Source organism: Balaenoptera borealis (genome assembly GCF_965194805.1).
Source record: "Balaenoptera borealis genome assembly, chromosome: 4".
In the NCBI taxonomy this organism is placed as follows: Eukaryota; Metazoa; Chordata; class Mammalia; order Artiodactyla; family Balaenopteridae; genus Balaenoptera; species Balaenoptera borealis.
In genome coordinates, this window is record NC_138861.1 from 32443507 (window position 1) to 32466269 (window position 22763).

At 37.2% G+C, this 22763-nt stretch overlaps 2 protein-coding genes across 8 annotated transcripts in view; one reads left to right on the forward strand and one right to left on the reverse strand.

Annotated features, from left to right (window-relative positions):
• The window catches only part of ELMOD2 (ELMO domain containing 2), a 32900-nt gene extending 21344 nt beyond the window's left edge, over positions 1–11556 (forward strand). For 4 of the 7 annotated variants that reach the window (XM_082390896.1, XM_082390900.1, XM_082390895.1 and 1 more), the window contains 3 exons: positions 2599–2667; positions 3415–3548; positions 7990–11556. In XM_082390896.1, the coding sequence (XP_082247022.1) occupies positions 2599–2667; positions 3415–3548; positions 7990–8135 (349 nt within the window). In that variant the 3' untranslated portion in view covers positions 8136–11556. Of the gene's footprint in view, positions 1–2598; positions 2668–3414; positions 3549–3668; positions 5597–7989 lie in introns of those variants that run through there. The other 3 variants (XM_082390899.1, XM_082390897.1, XM_082390898.1) reach the window with 2 other exon arrangements.
• A 3436-nt stretch (positions 11557–14992) lies between these two features.
• UCP1 (uncoupling protein 1) lies at positions 14993–22379 on the reverse strand. Its single transcript, XM_082390893.1, is given in 10 exon segments — positions 14993–15146; positions 15148–15170; positions 15174–15192; positions 17434–17467; positions 17470–17610; positions 18715–18720; positions 18723–18812; positions 18913–19098; positions 20968–21166; positions 21834–22379. Coding segments are annotated over 10 exon segments (891 nt in total). The 5' UTR covers positions 21960–22379; the 3' UTR covers positions 14993–15079.
• Positions 22380–22763: the final 384 nt, after the last annotated feature.

Below are 22763 nucleotides of genomic sequence, written 5' to 3' on the forward strand. Positions count from 1 at the left end.
GTGATTTATAGACTATAAAATGCCTAGAATGGGAACGCTAACCATTAACAAAGTTTGGATAATTGTTACTGTGAAAAATTAGTCCTGAAACTGAGCTAATTTATGTTAATATTCAGAAAAGATATCTAGGTCAATATGGATAAGGCCGTTTGGGGGGAAAATAGAAGATAACAGTAGGGCTTCAATATCTACAATTTTTTCCAGTTACAAAAGTATTTCATTTTCTGTAATACCTAAATTCTATGAGCATGAAAGTTTTCCATGCATCTACTTTTCAAAGATAAAACACAGTTGTCTGAATAATAATAATAATTACAGAAAATGAGATTGTCAGTTTTCCACTTTGATAAACAGAAACTTCCATTTGGGGAATTTAATTAGAATAAATGGAGTTTGTTTTCACTTGGAAAAATTATGAAATATTTTAAAATTCATTATTGTTCAGAACGCATGGATCTTTTGTTTTTAGCGTTTAAAGACCATCTTTTTTCTTGGTACTTGTAAACTACACAGATAATTGAAACTCAGTTAGACACACACACGTTCTTCTGATGTTTCCTTTCTTAACTTTTGCCGAGTAACCTTTCTTTTGGTTCATTTCCTCAGAAATCAAGATTTTTCAGCATTTGCCAGAAGATAATTTAATTTAGCTTAAAATTTAAATAATTTAATAGAATTTGATTCAAGACTGTGGTAAGGAGTTCTGATAGACCTTTAAATGATTTGCAGATATTTTTACTCTATTTAGAGCTAGTATCTACTAATTTGAAAAATGACCAAGATTCAGATATATTAATTATTTGATTGCCATTGATGTACTAGAGATGCTTGAAAACATAAAATTAGCTCTAATTTCTCTATAATTATATTTGTTGTCCTGTGTATGGAGCTATAACTCTTCAGGATCAAAATAAAGATACAGTCAAGAAGTAGGCAAGCTGTTCAAATACCTTTATGTAATGAATTTTAAAAATTTCTTGGCCTTTGTCATCAAATCTCTTGAAATATTTTGTTGCTTTGAAGGACAGCTGGTAGTTTAATAGATAACGATGTTTTAGGTAAATGAATGCTCAGGCAGGTATAAAATAAAAAGGATATTTTACAGAAAATGAATTGAAGAGAGACTGAAAAAATCTGAATAAATGAGGAAATAGAAGCAGAAAGGTAAAATATACAAGCTAAGGCCAAAAATGTATGTAGGAAGGGAGAGGAGGCAGGAGGGAAGAAAGGAGAAGGAAGGAAGGAAAGAAGGGAAGTTAGTGCAGATTATTGTAAGGAATAGGTCTCCTTATTACACAGATGCTTATTTCCCTTAGATACTATTTACATAGGGGTTTCCTAGGTAAGTTCAGCAAGGAAATTTAAAGTTTCTCTGTGTTACAGATTGAATATTTTAAAAGTAGCTTGATTATTGAAATACTAATATAATACTGAACTGTATTGAGTATCATGCAAAAAAAAAAAGAAATATAAATAGTCTACTAAGGGCATTTTAGAGCCAGCCTCCAGATAAAGTAGAAAATTAGAACATGTAAAGAAAGCATTGCACTAAAACAGGACTTTTTTCTGTTTGGGGATTTACAGATCCCTTTGAGAATCAAATGAAAGTTTTGTATATTCTCTCCCCAGAAAATGTACACACAGAAAATGTATGAATAATTTAAAGTGATTCATGGATCCCCCTTCATTCATGAATGATCATTCATTCATGAACTTCTAAGTTAACAATCCCTGTTTAAATGGGTTGAAAATTAGAGCCAATGAAGAAAAATGGAAGTCTGTAGTATTAATTTACAGAAGGAAAAATAGACGGACATTTAGTTAGAAATTTCTATGCTTTATGAAAATGTCAATGACTGTGCCTTCTAAAATTTAAATAAACCATGGAAATCCATTTTTTCTTCTACTTCTTATCCTTACATAAATATCCAGCCAGTCATCATATGTGTATGAGTATCAGTGCATTATGGGGTGATCCAAAGTTTGAATAGATTTGGTCCCTATCTTTAAGAACTCGAAGAGGTTGCATTAGTATAAGCCAACAGTATGTATGAACCTTTATATATTTCTCTGTTGTACCTGCTAATACTTCTGTTTTGTGGCCAGTATTTTAGTTACACCACTGATCAAGGAGTGGTTTTTTTTAGTGCAAAAGGAAGGCTATTGACTTTCTTCTGATTGCATTGACAGTGGCATTAAGCAATATAGACTCAAGTTGCAACAGAAGGAATGAGCTCAGGTGAAAGGAAGTGTCCTAACAGGTACACAACGACTACTTTATAGAAAATTTAGAACAAACAAATAAACAGAACTCTAGATTTTCTTTTAAAATAGATAAAAGTCTCTTGTTAAATCATTTATTTGTCAAAATACTTCAAAGTCTAGCGAAGGGCCCATGTCCTGTACTAGATAGGCCTGATAGCTCAGAATTAAGTTTTGATTCAGAAGCATCTCGGAGTCACTGAAGTGACTTGAGATGGAGATTGGGATGCTTTTGGCAGTAAGACTGTCACTTTGACAGTAGCTTTTAAAATTGCTTCTGGATATCTTCAATTTGAATGACATGTTAATTTCATTATTTTTCTTAAACTTTTTCAGGTATTTCAGTGAACATTATACCAGTGAAGCTCATCAGATTCTTTCCCGTTCAAATCATCCAAAGTTAGGGTAAGCTGGATATGTTAAAGAAACCATAAGCTCTTGAATTGAAAGTATTTCCGGGTATTTTTAAAAATTAGATTATTCTAGTTAATAAGAACTTCATAAAGAATATTGCATGATATATTATTTTATGGCTAAATGAGATCATAAACCAATTTTGTATGTAATTCAATATATTTTTATCACAAGGTATAGTTTATCTATAAAATGGAGATAAGGACCTTATAAAAATTTTCTGAGAGATAGATTTGAAAATAGGAATAGGAAATGGCTTTGAAATGGGAATAAGAAAATGAGAAATAGCTTTGAAACTTGTGAAGTGAAATGCAAATTGACATCATATTATTAGCTTTATCATTATTTTTATATTCCAATGATACCTATCTTTGAAAAAGCATTATAACACTATTACATCATAAAAATAAATACCCTGATAATGGAGGAGAAAATATCAGATTACTCAGTATATTTTAGAAATCAATGAGGGTGTATGTAGTACTCTTTCTAATTTTTTTTTAAATGATTTTGGTTTTAGATATTCATGTGGCCAGAGCTTTGTTTTCATATCTTAGATAATATCCAGAAAATCAACAGCCTCTAAAGAACAAAAATTAGTATGTAGAAATTTTTGTAAAATCAATACAATGTTAGAAATGGATCAAAGTTACTTTTTACTAATTCCTTGCATAATTTAAAATTTACTTTATGAGCTATTTTGGCTAGCTGGGATAACTGGTAATGTTTCTGACATAGGTATTCTTATGCAATAGTTGGAATCAATCTTACAGAGATGGCTTATAGCTTGCTGAAGAGTGAAGCTTTGAAGTTTCACCTCTACAACTTTGTTCCTGGTATACCAACAATGGAACACTTTCACCAGTTTTATTGTGAGTACTGAAATGAGTTAAAAGTAGAAATTTCTAAGAGAATTTTTTAATCCTTAGGAAAGTATTATATATAATACCTTTATCAAATATATAACTTATACTTGTCATTTTACTATTTAGAATCTTTCAAAAACAGGAAGATAATGGAAGATGGGTATCCGAGAGTATCTTGTACTTCAGTTTATTTATTTGCTGATTTAAAAAATTCAGTGAGGCAATTTTTGACATGTATGCAAATGTAGGATTTATACAGTTTCTCTGTAGACATTTGTTTTCCAGTCAACTATAAAATGAATTTTTCTTCTTGTATGCTGGTTAATGAATGCTGTTGAGTCAAGGACAGATCATTTGGTTGCTCTTGTAAGGAAATTTAAAGGAACCTTTCACACACACCCCTTTTATTTCAAGGCCAGGTTTTCTTGTGTTAGGTTGGGGGTATTTAATAACTGTTCCTAAAGCAGTCATATCACCGCTGTTCCATTAACTTTTATTGTGATGGTAGTTGAACCCTGAAGGTTTAATTGAATGAACCCATCTTCTGAAGATATTGCTCAGAAGCAAAGAATTCAACTCTAGCTTGGCTTCATACTCTATTTTTTCTTGATCTTTTTGTGTCTTTAGATAGGACATAGGAAACTAGCATATAGGAAACTACTTAGATAATAAGTGTCCAAATCATAACTTCTTCAACTCCATTCTTGAAGGAGTCATCCAGGTCTCTCTTTCCCACACCTCCCCTGTGTTTACTTAATCCCTAATCCCAGGTTTGTCTACTTCTTAAATTTCTCTTGCACTTGTCTACTTTTTCCTATCCCATTGTAACTGCATGACATCAGTCCTTTGTTACTACGTTACTGTAATAGCCTTTTCCCTAGTTTTTCAGTGGTGACCCTCTTCCAAATCTCCACATTGAAGGTATAATTATTTAAAATGAAAATCTGGTCATTTTCTTTCATTTTGTTGCTGGGGAACTGTTTTTTCCCCCCACCAATCTTATTTGATTTCCTCTCCTAAATCTCTCATTGACTTTGAGCACAGTGCCTAAACTCCTGGGACTGTGCTAACTGCCTCCAGATATTTGTTTTCTGTATGAAATAGATGCTTGTATAGTGCTGCCTGTTGAACATAAAACAAATATAAAAAGAAACAACCAAAAAACTCCCTCCCCCCCAATCAAGCATTTTACCATATTTAAATAAAAACAGGAGAGTGACAGGTAGGAAAGCAGTACGAAATGACCTCTGTGCAGTACTGTTTTCCCCTGCAGAGGGGTAACTGGAGCATCTGTGGATACTGTTGCTTCCAGTGCCCTCAACACCAGCATCTTGATTGGCTCCTGACCAGGAAGAGCATCACAGTAATATGTGAGGTGGAAAAGTCATTATAGGACCTTCTTAGTTGCCTTGTTTCTATCAGTCATATCCATAAGAGCTGTGGATTATCAGGAAAACAATGAAGCTTATGTTTTTCAAATTTCTTGAAACATTTAAAGCAAACACACACACACGTACGTACATCCATCTTTTACGCAGAAGTTTCCCTCTCAAAATTGATTTTCATACCCTTTACCAATAAAGTTTCACGTCTTAATTAAGGTTCTGCTTTTCTAGGAAGGGGTGTATTCTGACTAGAAAATAATGTGAAACCTTATCTTTTAAACATACCTACCTTTTTTGGTTGGGGGACTGAGCCCAATTCATTCGTACAAATCAGTTCCAAGATAGTAGTTTCTATCTAAAAGAAAGAACTAGGGCTTCCCTGGTGGCGCAGTGGTTGAGAGTCTGCCTGCCAATGCAGGGGACACGGGTTCGAGCCCTGGTCTGGGAAGATCCCACATGCCGCGGAGCAACTAGGCCCATGAGCCACAACTACTGAGCCTGCGCGTCTGGAGCCTGTGCTCCGCAACAAGAAAGGCCGCGATAGTGAGAGGCCCGCGCACCGCGATGAAGAGTGGTCCCCGCTTGCCGCAACTAGAGAAAGCCCTCGCACAGAAACGAAGACCCAACACAGCCATAAATAAATAAACAAATAATAAAAAATTTTTTAAAAAAAGAACTATATAAAGAGATTAGGTTTCACATTTTTTATTTCCCTGTGATCTGTGTCCATCTCCCCTTTCCCCCTTGTCTCTCCTGCTGTTTTGTTGTTGTTCTCCCTGGGCAAGGCTGGAAGCAGTGAGTGGTAGTTTAGCTCCTTAGCTCTGTTGTCACCTTTTGTACGTCTAACGTGTAAGCACATAGTCACTGTCATCCTGGGAAGTCACTGACCATTGGCTTGGTGGTTCCAAAAAATAACTCCTCAAATTTACAACCAAAAAGTTATGACTAGTAACAGCTTCATTGAGGCATAATTTATATACCATAAAATTCACCTATTTTAAGTGTACAATGCAATGAGTTTTAGTAAATTTACTGAGTTGTACAACCATCACCATAATCCAGTTGTAGAACATTTTTGTCACCCCAGTAAGATCCCTCATACCAGTTTACAGTCAATTCCTGTTCCTGTGGTTCTCCTGTTTTTAATACCTGTGGGAAAACCTCAAGCGTCCCTGCAGCTTTGGTTAGGGGCGGTAGAAGCATACAGGGAATTGTAAGTTTAGAAATTTTTTATGGTGTTTCTCTTGAGTCTGGTGTTTTAAACTCCTAGAGTCAAAAGGGCAATAGGGGTGCTTTATGGAAACAACTCTTTTCCATCACTTCATGGCAAGCTTTAGGAGTCTTATGCCATGTATGGCCCTGCCAGCATCCTAGAATTTTGGTATCTTGCAGTTTCCTCATGTCTCATTAAATCAACTTAGCCATTACAGTCCCAGTTTTTTGAGTCAGTCTTTTTCTGACACCAGTTTACATTATAACAACCTCACTCTGAAGCAAGAAATTTCTAGTATTTTACTCTTGAGCAGTTTGTTCTAGACTATATAGTCATTTGAATAGGTAATGAAAGCAATTTAAAGGAATGGTAAACAGCTAAAACCTGATAGCCAGAAATACTAAAACAAGTTGTAGTCTATAAAATTTAGATGGATGTCTGACTTTTCGTACTACCTAGAACATTAATCTCCAAAGTTTTTGATTGCACACCCCTATCAGGATACTGGGGGTAGGGTGCTGGAGAACACAGACTCAGTTTATGTATGGATGAGTAATTTCTGTAGATGTACTATTGTGCTAATGTATACACAAAATAAATTTTGAATGAAAGAAAGACTTAAAATATTAGTTAAAAATAGTTACAAGATTACCATTCTCAGCTTGTCTTTTGGGAACAGGAAGCAGATGGTGTCTGTCTGCTCAAAGAGGCCTTATTCTTTGATTTTGTCACATATCCTGGTTGACAAAAATCTGTTTTATCATATATGAAGGGATTAATCTGAAATCTTTCTTCAGTGGACCTTCTTACGAAGTGCTGTTTCAATGTTGAAATGTCATGGTTCTTACCTGTTAATGTTTGCTTTATGACTAATGTTTTAAAGTTGAATTTACGTTTATTTCACACTAGGCAATTATGATAGCCTAGCCACCCTTTTATGTAAAGTCACTGGCTTTATCCCCCCCATTTATCTGATATAAGTCACTTCTGTCCCTTCTTGAATAGCTTTTCAGAAGGGGAAATGAGATTCTGGTGGAAACGAAGTCTAATTTACAACATAATAGAGACCACCTGCAAACTATGTGATTTGGGCAAGTCATTTAACTTCTCTGCACTTCTATTTCCTCTACAGAAAAATGGGAATAACAGTACTGCATCATAGGATTGCTATGAGAGTGAATGAGCACATGGCGAGGGCTATAGAAGCATTTGTTAAATAATTAAATAGATACATTTGGTTGAATCCAAATAGGGTTTAGGAGCGGTTTTAAATTCGCATTTTTTTGTTGTTGTAAATATGTCTGTTTACATATTTATCTGAAATACTTTTAACATTTTGAGAGTTAATTTGGCTACTGTAATAAGGATATTGAAAAACAAAAATATTAAGCCTATTTCGAGTTCATGTATTCTTTTCTAAAAGGGAAGGTGCTGATATGATAGTTCATTGAAAAAAGCAGAAATAACTTAGATTTATAAATCAAGTAGAAAACAGCTTTTCTATACTTTATCCATTTTCTTGTACTTTCATTTTTCTGTTTCAGGGGTCTCTGGGGATAACCTTTTTTTCCTATTCTCAAGGTATCTTTTGACAGTCTCTCTTAAATTTGAGGCATTTTGTTGATTTTTTTTGAGACAAAGAGTATATGTACTCTAAATATCTTATTGAAATTGATATTTATTTTGAACTTACAAAAATATTTCTTATAAAGTTCCTCAGGTTTCTAGTAGTTTAAGATGGTTTCTGATCATTGAATCCTAATATGGATTAGGATATACTTTTAAAATGAGACGGTTGGATGTGATTTCACTATTGAGCACTGTATTTATGGTTTCTTTTTAACTGCAGGTTATCTTGTGTATGAATTTGACAAGTTTTGGTTTGAAGAAAAGCCAGAAAGTATTATGTATTTCAACGTGTACAGAGAGAAGTTTCATGAAAAGATTAAAGGGCTCTTACTGGATTGTAATGTATCACTTACTTTACAAATATGAATCACCTGTAGTATCTTCTATTTCTACCACATTTTGCCCACACAACAGAATGTATAAGTTGTAATAGAAATTATCTGATCAGTTACACTCCTTATATATAATTTCCTACAAAAATGTTTCAGAAATTCTATTTAAGAAAGCTAGTAGACAATCAGTGTATGTTTACACTTGTTTATACACTGTCCTCCAAAGGTACCTTATCCTTCCAAAGATCCCCTCTGTAGAGTCACGTGAACTACAGTTTGGAACTTGGGACTTAACCCATTTAGTGTAAAAGTACAAATCAGGTATTTTTATTAAATTGATTGATTAAAATGTGTAAAAATCAGCTTTCATGTTTATGTATTGTAGCTATCAAGTTGGTATCTTTTCAGAGCTCCTAAGATTTTTTGTGTTTTAGTCTGGAAATGATTGTTTTTTAATTTTCTTTGCCTTATTTTGTTTGTAGGTTAATTAACAGAGAGGTTAGTTCTTCATGGTTTTCTTTGTTTGCATTTCAATCACACGTCATACCGTTGCCTCATAGGAGCAAAAGGAGCATATAGATAAGTCAGAGAAGACAAAGAATTATGGCCTTCTTTTCGGTTTCTCTGATTATGTCATGTAATAGGTAATGAGGGAATGACAGTATTAGTGATGAGCTTTTTGGTTTTTAAATACCACACTGAAATATCACAGTGGAATTTTAAATCTTAAAGACATTTTCTCATCTTCAGTATTTGCTTTTTATCAGAGAGAAGAACTTTTAGTTAGTGCTTGGTATGAGGGCCTTTCATGAAGCTTCTCTATGGATGTGTGTTTATGAAAAGAGATGCATTTGCTAAGAAAATCTTGATTATACTCAAAGAGCAGGTGCTATTTCAATAAAGCTGTCTTTGAGTTTTAACAAGAGGAAAACAAAGCTTTTAAACATCTCAGTTAAACATCGTTGGTTTATTTTACTTGCTGTTAAGTCTTGCTTGTCTTTGCTTTGACTCCACTGTGTTTCTAGATAACGATGTATGGACTTCGTGTGTGTTCTTTGAGTTAACAGTCTGTGGGCTTCTAAAGTAGCCTAAGCATGATGACTGTGCTTTTTGTATAGCTTTATTCTCCGAAAATCTCAGGAGAGCAGCAAGTGCTGTCAAGGATTATATAGTGATGAGATTCTAACAGGAACGATTTCTTCTTTGTCTGTTTTAGACATTTGTACTCATGGCAAAACTAAAAGTTTAAAGATAGGTTCATCTGATTACCAAATTCTCCCTAAATCCTACAGAAAGCAGCCTATTAAACACATAATTTAATCTAAAACATGAGGATAGTTAGCACACCTTGAAAATGGTATATATCAAGTGTTTAAGGACTGGCTTTTATGTGATATAGCAAGACCTGAAACTTTCGAGTATTTGTTTATGTCTGTTGACAAACCTCTCTCTTTAAACTTGCCAAAGAGAAGAGTGGTTAAAAAAAATATCCAATTGGAAAATAACAGATGCAGTGTTGTCTAGCACATACATTAAAAGTGCATGCATTAAAATTTTTTTCTCAACAAGATGAAACTTAAAAATTGGGCTCATTTTATTATAATAGTGGCGAAACGCTTTTCAGTATTATAGGAATTTTAAAACTGGTTTCTTAACAGGAGACATCTCAACCTTGGGACCATCTTAACTTCTTTAAATGTTTTCTATGCTTTATCATCCAGCCAGAGTTCTATGAGATAAGGATCAGGTATTAACCATTAAAGTTCATTTTATCAAGGTGTTTACCATTACATGGAAAGCAATTGTTAGTCTTTTAGTTTTAGAAAATGTTTACCTTTCTATTTTAATCTTTTAACAGATGAGGTCTTGAACTGATTGAAACCTTTGTCTGTATGCTTAATAAAAGAATGATTCAAGTATGGAAGAGGAAACTTTTCAAGTAATTAAGTTTTTCCCCTTCTAGGGAGTAAAAAAAAACTTTTTAATAATGTTTTTAAAATGTTATTAGAAATTTTCTTCAATAATATATTATTTAAGTCCGCCTCTGTTTGTATAATGTGTTGTTCTGTTTTTGCTTAAAATAATCTGTAACCATTTCAGATAATTCTATAGCAAATTGGTCTAAAAGCCACCAACAGATTCTGAGGTTTGATAGTTTGAAAGCCAAGCTAAGTGTCACCAGTTGTAAATTAGAATGTAACATGAGCCTTCTGACTTTCATGTGATAATGACATACATGAAAAGAAAAATATGATAATTGTTTCTGCCTTCCTACTTTTCCTTGCTTTCAACATATGTATATTAGAATTTTGGTAGTCTGAAAATCCATATTTAGAATCTTACCTGTTTCTATAATAATAAAATACCAAAGTAGTGATAGAATTGAAGTAGCAGGAAAATTATTTGTTTTAGCATCAAAAAAGTGAATCAGTGCTGAAATGAATTTTTGTATGTGCCAGATTGAAGAGTGAACCAGTGATAAGAATAGTCTAAAAATATAATTACAATGGTTGCAGTTTAAATATGTTCTGAAAGACAATCTTTAAAGAATTGAGAGAAAGAAATCAGGGGATATCAGTGAACCTAGACCAACCCCTTTTTATATATAAATATGGTGATATAGTTAGATATAAAAATCAGTGTCTTACTGGCACCATTTACAATTTAGAAAGTAGAATCTTTTTCTTAAAAATGCCCGTCCTGATTTTTTTCTATTTTAAGAGCAACTTGGATTTGTATGTATTTTTCTATGCGAAATACATGTACTCTTCATTTTTATTCCAGTGTTCATAATTGTTTATGTGCTGTTTCTCCCCTTTGCATTCAGTGAAATAGAACTTGGTCAAAGATTTGCTAAGGAGAGAAGCATTAGATGAGTGTGAAAGTGGAGTGCTCATTGCCAGAGCAGAAGAGATTACATGTTATCTTGGCACAGAAGAGAAGAAATTTGGCTTGGAGGGCAATAATGTTTATTATCCTTCTTGAATTAATGATTGGGGACCAGCAGCTATTTTCTCAGGATAAATGGTCCACCCAACTTCTGGGGAGGCTTAATTTCCATTTCATATTTATGAACCTCTCCACAGAGTAATTTTTTTTTGATGAAGATTAAGGGAATTGGTAAAAATCTGAGAAAAATCATGAGAGTTGTTTTTGTTTTTTTTTCCTGGCTTCAGCTTTCGTTAAGAAAAATGTTAAATGTAGTGCAGGTAAGACCCAACTACTGCATTACTGTTATAGGGCGAGTCTATGTTTTTGTTAAACAAAGTATTCAAAAAATATTTAAGCAGTAGCTTTCCCTGGGGGAAAGAGTGCTGGTTGGCAACTTAAAGAAATAGATTTTTGTCTACTTTGGATAAAGCAATTAACTTCTTACGTAAAAGCAATAGTTGAAATGTGATGTCATTTTGTTTGGAATGTTGTGAGCAAATAAAAACGTGTTGAAATTGTTATAAGCTTTTCTGTTAATACTTCTGCTCGCTTCCCATCTTCCTTATCCCTTATTTAAGTCATTTATGTTCATGAAATAATACTTTTCTTATTTAATCATGTTCCTATAGAGTAAATCAGAATATACAGAAATTTTTTTTGTTTTTGTGACTTTAACTCATCGACTAATTACCTATTTAAGATGTTATTGGCTAAGAACAATTGATTATGAGGCCAGAAAAGAAGCTACCATCCCCACCCCACCTCCGTTCTTAGAAAGGATAGGAATAATTCATACTGTACTGTAATATGTTTTTCTTAACTTCACAATGTATCATAGATCTATTTTTATATTAATACATAGCTTCCGTATTTTTTTTACAGCTGCAAATCATTCCTCTGTGTGTGTTTGTGTGTGTGTGTGTGTGTGCGTGCTCATTAAAGTTAGTACTAATTATAGCTTTAAATGTATATATTAGAAAAGAAGTGCTTAAAAATTAAAGACAAGACAATCATCTCAAGGAGTTTGATGAAGAAGTACAAAACAAACCTAAAGAAAATAGAGAAGGAAATATTAAAGACAAGAGCTTAGATGCATAGAAAAGAAAACATGCATACGATAGGATCAACAAAAATAAAATGTTTGAAAAGAACAATATTGATAAACCTTGGTGAGGCAAATAAACAATAAAAAAGAAAGCAAATAATAAATGCTGTCAAGAATGAAATATGAAACATCACTACAGATCCTACAGATACTGAAAAGAAAATATATTGAGTAACCTTGTCAAAATTATGAAAATTAGATGAAATATAGCAATTTCTAGAAATATACAACTTACCAAAACAAAACTATCCAAGAAGAAATAGGGAAGCAAAAATCCTAGAGCTATTAAATGGATTCAGCAGCTAAAAACCTTTCCACTAAAAAACCTGCAGTTTTATATGGCTTTCACCAGTGAGTTAACACATTAAAAATAAAATAATGTTAGTTTTCACAAACTCATCCAGATAATTTAAAGTGTACACTCTGCAATTCATCAGACTATCATGTGATGATCTTAATAGATGTAGAAAAAGCATTTGATAAAAATTCAACATCCATTCATGTTAAAAACTTTTACCAAATGAGAAATAGAAAGGGATTACCTTAATTTTATAAAATGCATCTTTATAAAATAAACTATAGCAAGTATACTTAATTGTAAAACATTGGGATCAGAATTAAGAAGGGATGTCCTCTGTCACCACTTGTATCGGTTAGTTATTGCCACAATAACAATGTACAACAACTAACCACAAAAAAACATTTCCTCCTCACACATGGGTAGGCTAGCCAGGCAGTTTTGCTAATCTCAGCTGGATTCAGCTGGCCTTAAATTGGGGCCATGGTTTCAGTTCCGGTCAGCTCCATGTGACTAATTCACCTGAGGTCAGTGGGCTACCTGAGGCATGCTCTTTTCATGGTGTGGCAGAAACACAAGAATAAACCCAATTGCTCAAACACATTCAAGCCTTTGCTCACATCATGTATACTAGCATTCCCTTAGTTGTGGCAGGTCACATGGTCAAGTCCAACATCAATAGAGCGGGGAAATGTACTCTATTAAGAAGGGATAAGGAGCAAATCATTCAAGTTGTTACAGCAAATAAATTCAAAACTCTGCTAGAGGTCCCACCTACTGCAGGAAAACAAGTGGATGGAAAGAAAAGTTATTGCTTATAAATGATATGAGTGTACATAGAACATCTAAAAGATTTGGTGGTTGGGTATTAAGGGCAGGTATGAGGAATTTGGTGTCAATAGTGGTCACATGTTGAGGGTGAGGGATTCTGGCTAAACCAATTTAGCAGGATTCTGGCTAAAACTGGGCTCTTGAGGAAATGCCCAAGGACAGGACCTAGTAAAAAAAAAACTCAGAGGAGCCTGACTAAAGTTTGGTAGTGACTTGTCACTACTGCCCATCGCCTGACCAGATCCCAGCAAGTGAAGTTTTATGTTTTCTTCCTTCTTCTTGAAAGAAACATGCTACTCTAAGGTCGTGCTTTGACTTAGTTTGGATTCTCCCAGAGTCAGGCCTTGAGACAAAGATTTGTAATTCATTCAGGAAGTGATCCCAGGAAATATGGGTAAGAGAGTGGGGAACAGAGAGAGGGACTTGAAGTCATCCCATAAATGGTTTTAGAGGTAAGCAAAATAGCTCTGTGTGTAACTGGATTTTGACCGCTCAGAGGTATTCCACCTGATGATGAGGGGCCTGAGATATTCACTGCCAACTCCCATCAGTTATTGGTCCAGGGCTGCTCTCAGGGGTGTGTTATTTTCCCTGTTCTTCTAGTGTGCCATGCACAGGTGGGCAGATATGTCTCTGGTGGCCAGAAGAAGACCCTAAGAAGTACAGGTGCTGACATGACGATAGGAAGTCAGGCCAGCATCACTAAAGTGGTCAGAGCCGAGTGAGCCGTGCTGGATATTAGGGCATCTGCTACAAGACACTTTACAGTTAACAACTGGGGGGAAATAAGCAGGAGGGAAACCTCAGAAGTCAACGGGGGGAGAAACACAACAGTAAATGTAATGTGGAGCTGATTTTGATGCCTGTGGGCTTGTTGGCCCTTTTGCGGCCACTCCTTGTTTTTGGCTTAAGACAAGGCTGAGCCTTGTCTTGACACTTCTTTTAAGTCCTTGTTTATTCTTTCCCTATCTCTTCTGCACTCAGTTTGTAGACATGACAAAAGTTACTACGGATGTGAATGATGAATCTGGCTTTGCTAGAAAGATGCTGTGAAGATTAATTTTCATCTCAGTTTGTTCCTCTGTCTTATCAGAGGTACCTTCTAGCTCTAAAATTCTGTGATTCTAGAATAGATACTACGATTCTAACAATGCCCAAATGAATATTGTATCTTAGAAGTTGTTATAGATGCCATAAAATATGGACTCTAAAAATGAAAAATCTCTACTAATACTATTTAAAGTGAGTTTATTGATTCTAAAGACCTCCCCTTGCTATTTGGGCAATGTTGTAATCTAGGCGAACTTCAACTCTTACATTAGATATAGATCCAAAAAGGCAAACTTTAAAAGCTATTAGCAATTCTTTACTGAATGTATTAACTGACAACTGGGTTAATAAATAAAAAGGAAACAGTAGTATTTTCTTTGATAACTTCATTTTTAAGTATTTATAAAGTGCATTTCACTCAGTTTTCCTTTTCCATCAGTTTGAATTAATAATTAAAACCTGTTAAAGATCTTCATACTCAATCATAAACAACTCCCTCTCCCATTAAATGGTCAATCAAATGTAGTAACTTATCTGGACATTACATTTGCCAGGGTGTATACTGAATGTTTTGCTTTCCCTTCCTTAAAACACTGAGAATAAAAGTCACAAGAAATAGGTATTAGTTTTCCTTTGAAAAAAATAGTCCGGAGTTTCTTATCTTTTTAGTGTGAAATAAAGTGAATAGGTTTGTTTGCTTTTTTAAAATTATTCAGTTAGCAAAGATTCCCACTGGTCTGTTCCATCCTTTCCCTGAAGATGATTAGGTAGCACGGTCCATGGTCTGCCTCGACTTCATCAATTCTCGCTTCAGCTGTTCAAAGCACACACACGATGATGTTCCAGGATCCCAGTCACAAGAAGGAAGGTACAAATCTAGAAGAATGCATGTCACCATTCTGTTAGTTTGCTCGAAATTCTTAAAGCTATTATAGCACAGGCAAGTTTATGCTTCTCATGGTGCCACTCTCCTCAAATGCAGATGCTTGAAAGTACCTAGTCTTCATCTTTCCCTCCTCTGCCTAAAGTTTCATCCAGCTGCGCTATCCTTCAAAACAACAAAACCCAAATGATCACACCTATACAAATATGATCCCACCAAACCAAACCGAAGCTTGTCTCCTCCTTATCATCTTTTCTTTTTTTGAAGGGAGAGGAACTTTTGTTTTGCTTTGCTTTCTGAATGGGAAGTAGGAAACTAATAGTTAAAACTAATAGTTTAAAAGAGGAAGTAAGTGGAGAAAGCAAAGTGATGAGTAATTAGACCATTTTCCAGGGTCAAGAAATGAGTGCTGTCTAGATCTTGGCAATTCTTGTCCTAAGAGGGATTGTCAAGGATCTAATTGCATTTTGCTGTTGCTGTTGCTCTTGTTATTTTTTAAGAATTCTGCCAAACTGTGCAGACCAAATAACTGATTTTTTTTAAATTAATTAATTTATTTATAGCTGTGTTGGGTCTATGTTTCTGTGTGAGGGCTTTCTCTAGTTGCGGCATGCGGGGGCCACTCTTCATGGCGGTGGGCGGGCCTCTCACTATCGCGGCCTCTCTTGTTGCGGAGCATGGGCTCCAGACGCGCAGGCTCAGTAGTTGTGGCTCACGGGCCTAGTTGCTCCGCGGCATGTGGGATCTTCTCAGACCAGGGCTTGAACCCGTGTCCCCTGCATTGGCAGGCAGACTCTCAACCACTGAGCCACCAGGGAAGCCCCCAAATAATTGATTTTTGAATGCCTATCTGCAGCAATGAAATGTTCCCAGAGAAAAAGATGTCATAGTTAAATCTGCCTTGGATAGATATTTTAGAGATCTGGCCTATAAAAGTCACCCTCAGATATTTTGTGGGGTCTCTTAACATATTTCTCCTGACTCCTGGATATGTGTGTGTTGTGTGTTTTTATTGTGGTAAAATATACATCAATTTATCATTTTAGCCATATATATGTATATGTTTATATATTTGTTTAAATAGTATAATTCAGTAGCATTAAATATGTTCTCATTGTGAGCAATCATCACCACCCTCCATCTCCAGAAGCTTTGGTCATCCCAAACTGAATCTCTGTACCTATTAAAAAATAACTCCCCACTCCCCCCTCCCCTCAGCCCTTGGTAACCACCATTACACTTTCTGTTTCTATGATTCTGACTACTATAGATACCTCATATAAGTAGAGTCATACAATATTTGTCCTTCTGTAGCTGGCTCATTTTATTTAGCATAATGTTTTCAGGGTTCATCCTTGTTGTAGCATGTATCCCCCCAAAAGGTTTTAAATTTGAAAAAAGTAAAATTGTTAAATATTTACTGGTTGATAACTGATATATCTATGTTAAATTAATTTTACAATATATTCCATTTGTATTAATATGTCATAAATACAGATTATGGTGAATTAGAACCTTTTGTATAACGTGTATGGTGCATTTATGCTTATTTCATAAGGTTTGAGGCATTGCTTTACAACTTTTAAAGGTTGTGGAATCTTGTTATTTTACCACTAGTATAATCCTTATTGAGTATATCCATAAATTAGTTCATACTATATTTTCTTAAGAAGGTAATTTATAATACAATATAATATAATATAAAAGATAGCTTTATGGGAAAATATGATTCACTAGAAACAATACTAGTTTCTAGGTGAGTGTAATCATTAAACTACATCATTTTCTATATCACTTTTCTCGATCAATGAGAATGATTTTTCTCTAGTTTTGCTTTAATACAATCTAAAAAACGGAGTCCACTAAATTAAAATAGTAAAAATCAAATCTTACTTTCTCATAGCCCTCTATTATGCTTTCCCTCCATTTTATAGTTCTTCTGCCCAGAGAAGGCAAAATACTGTCTACATTTCCAATAGATCGAGACCAAGGGAGAGGTTGCTGGTTTTGAATGAGCCTCTGATCAAGCTTGAGAAAATTGTACTATCACAGATTTAAATTTTCTGGCACAGTGGAATTGGTGGATTGGAGACATTTATGGCAAAGAAAAGTAGACACGAAGTATACTGCACATTCTAAGGCTGGTCAGCTGTCAGTCGTTTAGATGAGATAGCGTTCCACAGCACACAGATACCCTGAACACAACATTACAGGTACAGAAGACCACATCCTACCCTTTGAAAAAAGCCGATGGTCCTTCCTTAGCATCAACATTGCGCAGTCGGACACACTTGTGTACTGTCCTGGTAGACAGTTAACAAATCTGGTTTTCACCACATCCACTAGAGAGGACAGAACCGTTGTGCAAAATCCAGTGATAACAGCGGACACAAAGTGACAGGGCACATCATCTGAAATGGGTCAGTGAGACAGGTCAACCCCAGACTTTTAGTTATCTATCAGATCCTTGTAAACCTGTTGATAGCAGGAGGTCAATGTGGATTTCTTATAAATAAATAAAAAACAGTGGACTTCCCTGGTGGTGCAGTGATTAAGATCCGCCTGCCAAGGCAGGGGACACAGGTTCAAGCCCTGGTCCAGGAAGATCCCACATGCCACGGAGCAACTAAGCCCACGAGCCACAACAACTGAGCCCACATGCCACGACTACTGAAGCCTGCGTGCCTAGAGCCCGTGCTCCGCAACAAGAGAAGCCACCGCAGTGAGAAGCCCGCACATCGCAATGAAGAATAGCCCCCGATCGCTGCAACTAGAGAAAGCCCACGCACAGCAACGAAGACCCAACACAGCCAAAAATAAATAAATAAATTAATTAATTAATTAATTTTTAAAAAAGAGAGAGCATTAAAAATAAATAAATAAATAAATAAATAAATAAAATACAGTAAGGAAGGTTATACTTACATTAGAAAAAGTTGGCAAATAGTACATGGCATAGTGGATTGTAAGTGCTTTAGGAAAATAACCTGCCACCTTTCTCTGTGTCCTTAAGGTATGGCATAATGCCTGCTATATAGGCATCTAGTACTTTTTTATTGAATTAAAGTCATTGTCCAAGGAGGATTTCAATGTCTCCAGAACCTGTTAGAATAAAATTTTTAGGAACCTATCCAATGGTTCTACTTTTTGGATGAAACCACCAAGAAGCTCCTTATTTCACTAGCTCATCTGGATATAGTGGAGGATGCCTCACTTCCTGAATTCTGCTTTATAAGAATAAGATGCTAACAGAAGTCCATATATTAGTATTAAATAAGAATAATGCCGATGTAAGAATACAGTTGCATCTTAGTTTTGTTGCAAAAAAAAAAAAAAACGTTGCAACAAAACTTCTAAAACTTAGGGTTTTGGTTATAGTATATCTATTGTTCAAAAGTGCTTATTTTTTTTAGAGAGAAAATTATTACAATTAAGGGATTCAGTATACTATGGCTGGAGAAACTCCAAGATGAAATTATAAATGTGCAGACCTGCCATGTAAAAAAGAAAGTTACCTGTTAATTGTTTTTCACAAGGGCCTCCTTCATTAGGTCATACGTTACTAGCTCTGTACAGCTGATGATGACAATTCTTGTCAGATTCGGAGTACAACCTGGAGGAAAAGAAAGTATTGAATAGCTCCATTATATGATAAGGTGCTAATTGGATATATATGTTTTAATGATGACTAAATCCATCTTGAAGTGAGTTACCTTTCCAAAGCCCCGTCAAGCTTTCTGTTGTTGCTATAATTCTGTAAGCATTGTAAGTCCCAGTGTAGCGAGGTTTGGGACCATGTAGATGGCTTGGCACTTGAAGTCTGACCTTCACTACCTCTGTGGGTTGCCCAATGAACACGGCCACGCCGCCAGTCGTTAGGCCCGCTGAGACCCTGCTTCCTAAACTAGCCGTTGTCATCCAGAGAAAAAAAAGATGTGTCAAGAAAGAAAGAAAAAAAATCAAGATCCAGAATGCATCTATATGTCTTTTTAATTTTTAGTGGTTAATACTATTGTGTCATTATATCTTTTGTACTTCCCTAATGCTTGTGCATGTGTTGATCATGTACTAGTATGTACTAAAGCATAGTAGGGCTAGAAGACTTCAAAGTTGACTGAAATTTTTTAAAAATTTCAAGGAAAAAGAACACAATGCCTATTTAAACAGTAGCTTAGTTCCTTCCTATATCTTGCTTAGTTCTTTCCTATATTTAGTTCTATTTTTCAGTATTTCCCAACTGGATGGGGGGACCAGTCACCAGTGATGCTTAGTCTTCCTTCCATCAATGAGAATGTTAATTATTGGACTTAGGGATCTTAGGAAAAGCCCAGTGGACAAACTGCCCCAGTTTGGGACATCAAGTGGTGTCAGACTACAACAGACTACAAAAGGGACAAAGATAAGAAGAAAGAAGCTGATAAAGTGATTTTTAATTGGACATTTTGAAAAATTAGGTTACTCAAGACAGATATCATTTAATAAAACTACAAATAGTCTTAGAGCCTCATGCCTATTCCTATAATTAAATATAAAGTATGCATCAATCACATTTATTCATCAAGGACTTTCTCAGTCTCTAATTCTGTTTCCTAATCTGTATAGAGGTAATAGTATCTACCTCAAAGAGTCATTGTGTGAGTTAAAATAATATCAATACAGCACTTAACCCAGTGTCTTGCATATGGAAAATATAGCAATTCTTTTCATTACTGTATGGTTGTACTCCTTTTTCATTATGCTTGGCTAGGAGCTGAGCATTTACTAATAACCATCTTTTAAGTGGCAAGATCATATGATTACAATTCCCTTCACTTTTGGCCCACATTTATAATCTTATTTTAATGCACTCATCCTATGCTCCTAACCCTTTTTCATTTCCCCATCAAGCTCCTTGGGAGCAAGGCCATATTCTTTGTCTTCGCTTACGGCCCATCTTCTCAGTCCTCTGCAATCTAGCTGCCACCTCCACTACTCTGCTCATGATGGTTTTGCCAAGGAAACCCATGAGCTTCTATTGTTAGGTACATTGATCACTCCTTCCCACACTAGATCTCTCTGCTCTGTTTGGCCCTACTGATACTTTCTCCCGTGACTCTGTGAAATGTAACCCAGGTGTTTCTCCTAAGCTCTTGTGCAGACTGGCCATTACCTGTCGACACATCCTAACCTGAATTTCTTACCTTCCCCCTTAAGGCGGTTTCTATATTCCCTCCTTCAATGAATGGTATCTTTAGCTGGAAACTTGGAAGTCATCTTACATTCCCTCCTTTCCTTTGCACCTTACTTCCAGTTTTCCACCAAGTTGTCAATTACACTTCCAAAATCTTTCTGATTGACCTCTCTTCTGATTGACTGTTGCTTTATCATACCCCTATTATTTCTTACTTTCTAATTTACCCCTTTCTTCCCCTTTTTCTATATATCTTTTATACTGCTGCCAAAGTGATCTTTTGAAAATATAAATTGTTTGTGTTACTCCCTTGCTTATCATTTTTCAATGACTTCCCATCACTTTAAAGATAAAATGCAAGCTCCTTAGCATGGCCTGCAAGGTCTCTTGTGATCTGGCCCTTTCCTGCCTTTCTGGCTTCACCTCTTCCTCCTCACCAACATGTCTTCCCTCTCTGCCCCGTGTGTTCACACCTTGATGTTTGCTTGCCAATGTGTTATGAAGACCACCACCCTGTGTGTAACCTTTTTTTGGCCAGAGCTGGGCCCAGGACATTTCTCTCTGGCTTCTTCCCCTCCCGGGAATGCTCCCTACTTACTTTCTTTCCCTGTGGTGAAGAACTCCTGGATGCTTTCATAGAGGCTGATCCTAAGAGAGGAAAAGCTTATTTGTCTCTGGAGGCCAGCTGGCAGCCCACTGTAGAGTTTCATTGGCCCTCTTGTTTTTGCCAGAGTGGTGATTGTTCCCAGGACACTTTTATACCTAACAGCACTGGAGGTCTGGCATTTGCATTGGATCTGGAAATGAGAAAGGTACAGGTCAGAGGGAAGTAAAAATTGAGTAGGGGAGTCCTACCTAGTGAGGAAAAAACAAAGATTGGCATCAGGCTATGGAGAAATCTTAAGCCAAGATTTTTTTTGCATCGTGTTCTATTTTCAATTCCTTTTCCCTTCTCAGCAACATCCCTCCTTATCTATCTATCTATGTACAGAAAGGGGGAGGGGAGAGAATCTGGCTGCTATGCCTACTTTGAACATTCCCCTGCACCCCCACCCCACTGTCCCACCCTCATGAACTCTTCAGAACCCCTAAGGCAGTAGGACGGGAAGAGGCGCCTGTCTAAGCAGAGGAGCAAGGAGAAAGAGCCCGGCTTGGAAACTCGGGAGAAGCTGATATTCGTAGCTCTTAGAACACCGAGTGCTCCCTAACTACGGCAGGGTTTGGCAATAGTCCTGGTCAATCCAGCCTCCATGACCCCCCTGCTTCTTTAGTTAATCCCGGAGAAGTTCCAGTTTCCTACCCTAAAGCATCCGTCCTGTGACAGGTCAAACTTTTCTAACGTGGCCACCTGCTCTACCTAAAGTGAGAAAGAATGGTTAAACCAAAGCCGGAATCAAAGGGGCGCACCCAATAGGGGTCCCTTCTCTGCCCCAGACACCTCCCCTTCCCCATCGCGCTCCCTACCTGTAGCCGGACTTTGGCCGTGTCCAGCGGGAAGGTGATCACATCCGCCACGCCGGCCGCCACTCCAGCCGAGAAGATCGTGACCGCCATGGTCGGGGGCGCGTCTGAGGCTGTGAGTCCCAGCATCTTGACTCAGCGCGGAGCCAGGCGCCGGTGCAAGGGGAGCAGGGCCCCGGCCCCGAAGGTGGAAGCTCTCCCTGGCTCCTCGCTCCTGCGCCGCCCGGGCAGCAAACCCGCCCTCTCCGACGTCCGGGCGATGGGGGCAGTGGGCTGCCGCGGGCGGGGGGGCGGAATCCAATCGGCGGCGTCTGCCTGCCCTCCCCCCGCGCCTGGGCCGGCCACGCGGTGCCCTCTGCCCTCCGCGGGTGACTTGACGTCGCCGGCGATCGGGGGCTGAGCCGCTCCAGGTCTCCTGGCACTGGCAGGGGTGCGCCCTGGGGAACCAGGTCCCTCCCACCGCCCCATCCTGGCTCGGCCCCTGGGGAGCCGCCCTCCGCCCCAAAAGTCCTGGCCGCGCACCTGGCCGTCTGAGCCCTGCCCTCGACGCGTAGGGAAGGGCGCACAACCGCGCCCCACCCGCGGTCAGCTGGCGCGCATCTCCCCAGGCCTCTGGCGTCTTCAGGTGCGCGCCTAGGGCGGGCTTGCGGGGGGTGAGGGGGGGCGGGTCCCGAAACAAGTGCCATCTCAGTGATCCTGGTAGAAAGTCCCGCCCAGCCGGAGCTCTCCAAGGCAAGAGTGAGACTCCCCTTATTCCTCTGACTCCCCAGGAGCCTTGCAGGTACCTTCTTTGCTTGGCGTCCCTTTCCTCTCTTTTTAACTTCTCATCCTCTCGACTCCTTTCCAACCACCAAATGCAGCCTCGAAAAAATCCCAGGCAGAAACCAAGAAGACTCTGAACTTTTAAAGTGTTTCATTTGAACACTTTTTGTA